This window comes from Dichomitus squalens (assembly GCF_000275845.1).
Source record: "Dichomitus squalens LYAD-421 SS1 unplaced genomic scaffold DICSQscaffold_17, whole genome shotgun sequence".
Classification (NCBI taxonomy): Eukaryota; Fungi; Basidiomycota; class Agaricomycetes; order Polyporales; family Polyporaceae; genus Dichomitus; species Dichomitus squalens.
In genome coordinates, this window is record NW_006766899.1 from 402820 (window position 1) to 411875 (window position 9056).

General features: G+C 56.5%; 3 protein-coding genes across 3 annotated transcripts; all 3 read left to right on the top strand.

The window, feature by feature from the left end:
- The first annotated feature begins 226 nt into the window (after nt 1-226).
- Nucleotides 227-2498, top strand: DICSQDRAFT_137113 (uncharacterized protein). Its single transcript, XM_007366361.1, has 3 exons — nt 227-1849; nt 1905-2379; nt 2434-2498. Exon 1 carries the CDS (start codon nt 1153-1155, stop codon nt 1480-1482), a length of 330 nt encoding a protein of 109 aa, XP_007366423.1. The 5' UTR covers nt 227-1152; the 3' UTR covers nt 1483-1849; nt 1905-2379; nt 2434-2498.
- A 482-nt stretch (nt 2499-2980) lies between these two features.
- DICSQDRAFT_137120 (peroxiredoxin) lies at nt 2981-4867 on the top strand. Its single transcript, XM_007366362.1, has 6 exons — nt 2981-3216; nt 3277-3300; nt 3368-3453; nt 3510-3708; nt 3902-3980; nt 4045-4867. The coding sequence occupies exons 1-6, from the start codon at nt 3116-3118 to the stop codon at nt 4198-4200; spliced, it is 645 nt and encodes a 214-aa protein (XP_007366424.1). The 5' UTR covers nt 2981-3115; the 3' UTR covers nt 4201-4867.
- Nucleotides 4868-6576: 1709 nt separating this feature from the next.
- DICSQDRAFT_24287 (HET-domain-containing protein) lies at nt 6577-7644 on the top strand (the record flags this gene model as incomplete). The annotated part of the gene is made up of 2 exons (XM_007366363.1): nt 6577-6736; nt 7028-7644. Coding segments are annotated over 2 exons (777 nt in total), but the record flags the coding sequence as incomplete, so codon positions are not given.
- Between the last annotated feature and the right edge of the window lie 1412 nt (nt 7645-9056).

Genomic DNA, 9056 nt, shown 5'->3' on the forward strand with positions numbered 1-9056 from the left:
GAGGCTTCGCGATCGGTATAGCAGGCCACACCCTCCTCTCCGATGCTTCAAGCAGACTTCAAAGAAATCCCGGGTGGCACTGACAGACTGTGACTACATAGTTGACGTGGCGCTTGTGATCCAGGTCGGCCCGAATGGCCGCTCCGGCCCCATTCAGGCTCCGAAGTTTTCGACTTGGGTGCATGCACCTCACCCAGAATCCCAGATGATGATGGGGTCTCGTGAAGTAGCAATACACATGAAAAGAAAAGGGGAGTGGAACAAGCACGATATCGTGTTTCATCAGGAGTTCGTGACATCTCCCGAGTTGGAGATACGGACCAACGAGCCTGGGTTCATAGGCGCCTAGCGGACTATAAACCGGTCCCGCACGCTTGCGAATGAGGACAGCGGGCCACAGTCGGAACAACACCGTCATCTTACAGGCCGATATTGCGGCGACAGTTGCACGCCACAAATCCTGTCGGTCCTACAGACTCACCCGCTCCACGCATGGGCCTTGTGCACAGCAAGAGTGCATATTGCATGCCACGAAAGGAAATGTCTGGCCGGGTATACACCATATGGTTCGATAGACGACTGCCGCTCTGGACCCCCTTTCACGTTCGGAGGCTCCTTTGCACCACTGCCTGCCCTTCTGTTCGCCCCGCCAGCTATGAGGGATCCCCTCAACCCCCGCACAGACTGATTTGCAATGTGGCAAGCCACCTCCTCATCCGCTGCAGTCACGACAACGGGACAAGCCCGCCCCATTCGCAAATCTCGCTAAAGGTTTCCCAAACCTTCAAAACCCCGGTCCTCCAGGTCCATGTGGTCACCTGCGATGGTCGCTTGCACGCGGTAGACATCCTCGCAGTCCGCGAGTATGCTATCGACCCGCGATATCGGATTGGAACGAGACCCAGTTGCGAGACAGAAGGGCTTGGACAGCTGAGACGGACGCCGGCTCACACTCGACCCGCTTCCCCAGAAGAATCAGAAGAGCTACAAGAAGACCGGAGTCGTAGCATGGAGGACCGTGCACGCGTCTCTCGAAGATTGATCCCGCAAGCGACCCCATGCGGACTCGGGATCCAAGCGACCACGGCGCCTTACCAAGCTTTGTGCTGCCACCGCTGCTCGTGGAGGATGTCGGCGAGATACGGGCTCGGGATGCAGCACACTTGTCCGCCACGAGCTCAGCACCACGGACGTATCCCGGCGCAGAGGACGACGCCGGTGGACGAACAAAGGGCCGGAATACGCATCGTGAGCCCCCCGCGGATCGTCGATGTGCCCGAACGCGGCGGGGTGCTCGCAGACGGCGGCCGCGGCGGCCCTCGCCTCGCTGTGCAGCTCTCGCTCGGCATCGTCACGAGATTCGGGGTCTTTGCGCAGGAGGCGGAGGGTCGTCCCCGTGCACGGCCCCCACTTGCTGATGAAGTGGTACGCCTGGGAGCAGTCCAGCCCAGCCTCCTTCCTATTGACAAGTCGAATATATGAGCAAGATGCGTATCAGCATAAAACGACTGACGAGATGGCCTCTATCTCGAGCGGGGTCGGCAGGTCTGAGACCACGACCTCGCCATCGCGCTGCTCAATCGACTCCTTCCATCTGTAGGACCTTGGCGGCGAAGCCTGGATTTAGGCGTGCGGGGGAGCACCGGAAGGCCGCGCATGGACTGATGACGGTAACATTGGAATCCGCCAGAGCCCAGTACTGGTGGTCGAAGGTTAAGATTGCACGGTCATCGTACACGGCCGCGCCGTCGGCGTTGAAGGCAACGATGTTGATGCCCAATTGGATTACCGTGGGGCAATTTGTGCTCTAGACGGTAGTGGAGCAGGTAGAGGAGGAAGATGGTCTTGCCTGAGCACATACAGATTAGCACGAACGGGAGCACACACGACGCGATTGCACGAACCAATTCCCGGCTGGCCTGTGATGACCATCGCATCCTGAGTGTGTTCTGCAAGTATCCAGTTTCAATGCTCTCTCCGAGCCAGATGTATTCGGGACGGACGACGACCACATCCAGGAGTGCGGATTTCCACCACATGCCTGCATGACCGAGCGGATGTTGTGCAGACAGGCGTATTCCCACTCGAGTTGGGGACTGTCGCCATCGCGGACGGCGACGGGGACGCCGCTCTCATCAGCATCGCTGTCGAAGCTGGGCTGGGGCTGGTACCAATATGTCTTCATCAGGAGAGATGTCAGCTATAGAGATCTTCACTGTGGAGCGGTCGGGCCAGGGATGCCCCCATGCTTTCTCCCACAGTTGTGTAGCAAGTTGGATGTTGGGGTTAGGAGAAGCAGTGGCCATTTGTCAAGCTTGTCCCGGCGAGATGGTTATGGACGCCGGCTTATGTATCTGATTTGATTAGCCACGCCTGACTCTTGCGTGGTTGTTTGTCAGCAGCCATTCGCGATCACGTGCATGCACGACGCGCCTTAATGAGTCGCGCCTGGTGTCTGCTCTGTGGTGTTTGCAGGAGCACAGGCAACGTGCATGTCCTTCGCTGCCGTCCTTAGCGGACTAGTGCTGCATTTCTTCTGCGAGCGGTCTATGGGACAGACATTTCGTAAATCGGTAGGAGATCCCCGTAATCGCAGCGATCTAGACAATGTGTACCAACACCTTTTCGGAGGACAAGCAGGCGGGCGGACTTCTTGCGAATCTCGGAAGCAAAATATACTCTGCGCCCAACGTTCTCGGCGGACCAGGGCCTGCTCTCGCCCGGAATCGGAGACCAGGCGAATGCGCTCGAACACCATCGGATGGCGTAATGCTAGATCCATGACCTGCAGGCAACATCGACTGATACTATCAGCCCACAATCCTTGTTCTTGGAACTTTCGGCCGTTCGGAAGGCGGAGGCTGCTTGCCAATCGACGCACGCCGCACGGGCTAAACGGCGCCTCCGCCCAGTCCCGCTGTCAGCAGCGCACGTGAGGGAGACTTGCAGGGGACAAACAAGGCCAAAGAACGCGCGGGGGCGGATACAAATATTGCCTCGGCGCGTCTCGCCCTGCTTCAGTTTTGTTCTCGACTAGAATCGCTGTGCTTACTGCCGCCTGCTCGACGTGTCCTCTGCTCTTCCCTGCCCGACCGACACTCAGACATTCGTAGCCATGGTTGCCATCGTCCAGAAGCCCGCGCCCACCTTCAAGGCCACTGCTGTCGTCGACGGCCTCTTCAAGGACATCTCCTTGTCCGATTACCTCGGCCAGTGGTACGTCTCTCGAGACATCTTCCCACATAGAAAGGTTGCTCACGGAGCTTCGATGTGAAGGGTCGTCCTCTTTTTCTACCCGCTGTATGTATTCCTAGACGTTTCCAAGCACGTCCGGACCGAGATTGACAACACGTCCCTTTGTCTCTAGTGACTTCACCTTCGTCTGCCCGACGGAGATCCTCGCCTTCAACGATGCGCTGCCCCAGTTCCACCAGCTCAACACCGCTGTCCTTGGTACGTCCTTTGCGGTCCCCACGCATTCCGCACCTTTTCTCATTTCCAGCACGCAGGTGTGTCTACGGACTCGCACTTTGCCCACCTGGCCTGGGCCACTCAGCCGCGCAAGGAAGGCGGTCTCGGCCCTGACCTCAAGCTGCCCCTTATCGCAGACAAGAACTTGTCTATCTCGCGCGACTACAACGTCCTCATCGAAGAGGAGGGTGTCGCCCTCCGTGGACTTTTCATCATTGACCCAAAGGGCACCCTCAGGTCCGTCTTTGTTCCCCTTGTTACCTCCCTCCTCGTCTTCTATTCCCGCGGCATCTTCTTTGCCATCACCCCGTGTCCGAATCAGGACGTGTCCGGGTTTGGGGAACTTTGCCTGACAGCGGCCCTCCATGCGGGGTTCTAGAGCAATGGGGCTAACGTAAAGGACTGTGCTAATGCTGCGCGACATCAACAGGCAGATTACCGTGAACGACCTCCCCGTCGGCCGCTCCGTAGAGGAGACCATCCGTCTCGTCAAGGCCTTCCAGTTCACTGTACGTTAATCGCTTTTCCATTCTACGACTCACAGGCGCCCAAGACTAATCCTTATGCCGCCAGGACGAGCACGGCGAGGTCTGCCCCGCGAACTGGACCGAAGGCACCAAGACGATCAAGGCCGACCCCACGGGCAAGCTCGAGTACTTCTCGTCCGTGGGCGGCCAGGCGGCCACTGCCAACGGGAATGTGAGCAACAAGCGTCCCCGCACCGACTGATCCGCTTTCCGCCTTTCTGTCTCTGCGCGCGTGTGCATGGCTTCTGATCGTGTCCCTCCCACCCCCACGTTTGCTCCCCATGTATATATGCAGGCCCACTGAACCTCTTCTCCGTCAATCCCTGTTGATCGCCCCAAGCATGTACCAGGGGGGATCGACCGCCCCGTTCGCCGCGTACGCGTTCTATGTTTCTCTCCGTCGCGTCCGTGTCGTCCTCAGCTTTGCGCCTCTCTTTTGATCTAGTGTTTTCCGGTCCCTTACAAGCGCCGCGGAGCTCGCGCGTTCGTTCACGACTCTTGACGCTCCTTTTTTAGACCTAGATCACTAGATGTTGTCGCAATTATGCTTAGATACGCGCATACGTAGACGTAGAGTAAACGTTAGATGAGATATGATTGGCTTCGCGACTGATATACGTGTAGAGTAATGCCTACTTACAGCTTCTTGGTAGCGGTCGCTGCGGGGGTGGGCGGGGAGGAGGAAGCGGTGGGTGGGGAATTGCGTGGAGGAAAGGGGGGAGATGGGGCGAGTAGATTGAGTGTCGTGTTGCGCGTCAACTTTCATGCTAATGCAACCACCGCTCTTGTCCTGACCATCGTCTGCCGTCGATCCCTGTGAATTTTGAGCTGACGTCTTCGTTGCGGGACGGTTGTGAGGTCTGGAGGACGATCCATCGGCATTGAAGACGACGAAAATGGCTTTGCTCAGCCAGATTGCTATAGGCAGGTTTCTCTCAGCGCAGTAGAGGAGTCTTGCCTGAGCACACATTGTCACGATCAAGGACACATGAAGCGACTTGACCTACCAAGGCCGGGTTGGCCCACCATCATCGCGTCGGCATTCTTCGTATGTATAATCGTTCTCACCGGTCTCACGAAGCCAGACGTATTCTGGGCGGATGACGAGGACGTCTCGAGTTGGTTGGACGTTTTTGCCACACACCTCTAGAACCTAGTGAATCTTGTGCAGACAGATGTGGTCCCACACGCTTTCGGCAGGGAGGGAGACAGCGTCGTCGTTGTCGTCGGATTTTGTTGGCATTAGCGTGTCCTTGCCGAGAGAGGACTGGTGTCACCAATGACCCCAAGCGTTCGCCCACAGATCTGTGGCAAATGGCGAACAGCTAAGATGAAGATCAGACAAGGCGAGTATTGCTGAAGTGGTTTCGATAGAAGATGAGCCCAACGAGTGGCCGAAAGAAAGCAGGATGCTTGCCACTGTCAATGGACGGCGCCTCCGCGCAGGTCGGGGGACAAACAAGGTCAAAGAACGCGCCGAGCACTCTACTTCGCTTGCCTAATAGCATTCCCTTGCGACTGCGCTGCCCCTATTCTAATGGACCAATGCCATCCTTAACGTTTCTCCTCCATTCTCAAGGCCCTCGATGCATGGCATGACGGGAGTCGCATGCGGACAATATGCACAAGACTGAGCCTCCAATATCCTGATACTATGGGCCTTTACCCGTGAGACTCTCTCAGGAGGTACTGCAACTGGTATATGTGGCGTATAACGTACGATCTCACCCACGTCGGCTCTCTCGCGATTGCTGAAACTGTTCCTAGATCGCGTTGCGCGCGCATCCTCGACATACGCTATCTCAAGGATGAGCACATCGAGCGGGGTTGTACTTGAGCCACCTCGTCCAGGCGATTATATTGCGCAAGTTCGCCTACGGGGACTCTGCATTTCACAGCGAGTTGGGCGCGTCGACGTGTCGTTCGCGATCACATTGACAAATGCAATCTCGGGATCTTCGACTTCGACGCTCTCCGTGTTATGGATTCTTGTGGGGTGAATTGTTTTCCGACCTGACTAGACCGTCGTCCCTCCCTCGGTTCCCACCCTGGCACTTCAGTACATCTTGCTGTGTTTCCTACCCATTGTCGTCACGCATCAGCTCTCCAGCTTGCCTCTCGCTCGTTCTCCCTTCCTCCTTGCTCTTTCTTCCATTACGTTCTGGAAACTGTCGTTTGCTATTGCGCCGTTGCTCTCTGTTCCTCAAAAAGTGCTGTCATCTGCCGGCATGTTCCCTACATGTTCGAAGGGCTCGCACTTAGATCTCCCACTAGGCCTAATACATACGGTGCGCCTAATGTGCGACGAGCGACTAATGGCGGCTTCGCTGTCCTTACAGTTCCGGAATAGCTTGAGTTCGGAATCTGTCCCTATCTCCTTCCACACTACACGTGGCATCCCACCGGTGGTCCCATCGATATCACTGGACTTGAGCAGCGCTGGTAGTCAGGCTTCCCCCGTACATCCCGCGTAGTGACTTGAGTTATCCCTCCTCTGGGACACCCTGAACGGTACGCATGACTCAAATCTCCAGTTCCTAAGTGCTAATCTGGCTATCAGCTAGTCCGATCCCCAGCCATGCGGTTGTTGAACACATATACCGGAGAGTTTCGAGATTTCCCCAACCATTCGGAGATCCCGTTATACGCCATATTGTCCCATACCTGGGATCCGAACGGAGAACAGTCGTACCAAGATGTTAGGAGAATCCAGGATACGTACAAAATCAGTGCTGCGAGTCGTCAGATATCTTCCCCTTCACCGGCAGCCACCCCGCCTGCCGTTCCCCTGTCCAGCACCCAGCATCAACGTTCTTCCCACTCCCAACCGAGCGATGCACCCTTCTTAGGCCCTGACCCCCGGGCCTCCATCAGCGTAACGGACCATATATCGGCTGGAGGTGCGCATATCTGCCTAGACGTATGAGCTTTACTCATTCTACCACCAGAACTCTCAGATGCCTCACGGGCTGCAGATGGTCAAGATACGTTACCGACCATTGTCAGCACACCTTTCTACGCCTTGTCAGGTATCTGGGAGCAGAGGTGGGGACTATCGGCAAAGATCCGGAAGGCATGCGAAATGGCTCGCAACGACGGCTATGACTTCATCTGGATTGACTCGTCGTGCATCGACAAGACTAGCAGCTCCGAGTTGCAAGAGGCTATCAACTCGATGTACCCCTGGTACGGCAGTGCTCACACCTGCTATGCCTTCCTGTCGGATGTACCGTCCTCAACCCACGTAAAAGTGAAGGGCTCCGCATTCCGCGAGAGCCGATGGTTCAAGCGGGGATGGACGCTTCAAGAGCTCATCGCACCCCCGTGGATCGTCTTCCTTTCCTCAGAGTGGAAGGTCTTGGGAACAAAGGATGGGCTGGTGGACGTCATTCACGAGATCACGCTGATCAGCCGCCGCATCCTGCGACACGAGGATTCGCTAGACACGGCGAGCATCGCGCAGCGGATGTCGTGGGCGGCAGGACGCCAAACGACTCGAGTCGAGGATCAAGCGTATTCGCTGCAAGGTCTCTTAGGGATCAACATGCATACACTCTACGGAGAGGGCGAGCAGGCGTTTCGGCGACTGCAGGAGGAGATTCTCACGAGATACCCTGACCAGAGTATACTCGCATGGGGAACCGTTGCCAATCTCCCCACGGCCTCACCCAATGCTCATCCCGTTGATTGTCACCTCACTCGTAAGCTTACCAACTCGCTCCTCGCGCTGGCTCCTGGTCCGGAATTCTCGACGAGCAACAACATTGTCCCTACAAACGATACATCCTTAGACGCCTACCGTCTCCCTCCGCTTGAGTACACCCACACCCCTTACGGTATTCGCACGCGGCTCCGCCTTGTGAGCTTCAAGGCATTAGCGGACTCGGGTGCTCGACTCGTTGCCATTTATCCGCCCAACAACACAGTCGATTGGTATCTCGCCATTCTTGAATGTAGTCCCACTGGCCATGAGGAGAAGCGCCTTGGCAGGGTTTGCTACATCAGACGAGCCGATGAGCTTGCCAACCGCCCATGCCTCTACTCTGGAGAGGCAACGTTCGAAGTGGACGGGCGCCTGAGCAAAGCTGACCTCTTCGCTGTATCATCGAGTGACCTCCTCGACCTCGATGCACACTCTGAAACTAAGACCGTCTACCTTCCCTATCTGATACGGGGAACTGTCGGCGGTGTCCGGGGGTTGCTGGATCCAGAAGCTCATACCATCCGCCTGACAGTTCCGGTACAGCTTCGGGATGCCCTACGGGACTGTGGGTTCACCATCTCGAACACCCTGGGTCCCACCGAACGCCGTCCTCATTCTCATTTCTTCACGATCTCCGGCCACTCTCTCAATATCTACGTGGAGTTTGTGCATCTGTCATTCAATCAGCCTAGATTGTCTAGAGTCGTGAACCTGCTAATCGGTGCCCGCGTTTGGCTCTCCTGTCCTGGCGAGGATGGCCGTGTCCTGGCTCCGAGCCGCGGTGCTCCTCCGTATGCAGCCCTTACTTGGAGAGATTACAGATCGTGGCCTACCAAGCTCGCGTCGCGCAATGTCGTGCTCGATGCGGGAGAGAACATCTCGGTGCAACTCGGATTGGTCAGAAGAGAAGGTTCTTTCTATGGTCCCCTTCAAATTGACGTTGCGATCATGATGGGGGCAATTTGCGCACCGCCTCAAGAACCAACACTTCCCACCCCCTCCAGGTCGTGGAAGTTGTCATATGGCCTAATGCGTCCTCATCAAAGCATTTCGCTCACACTGCTAGGAGTCGACAGGAAGGCATTGCAATCGCAGGACTACAGCATCCGTCTAGACGCGCCGACCTCAAACAATCCTGATATGCATTCCCTCACCATGTCCACCTCTAACTACTCCATCGTCATGAATTTTTTTCATTTCCTCCATGTGCCGCCAGGCGACGAGGCGAGGAGTCAGTCTCTATTGCTGGCTGCTCGCGTCACCCTGAAGTCATCCGGGTCCGGCCAAGGCTTGCCAATATGCGAGGACGGACTCGGGACGTGTATTGTGGGGTGGCGCGACGACTATCGGGGGCG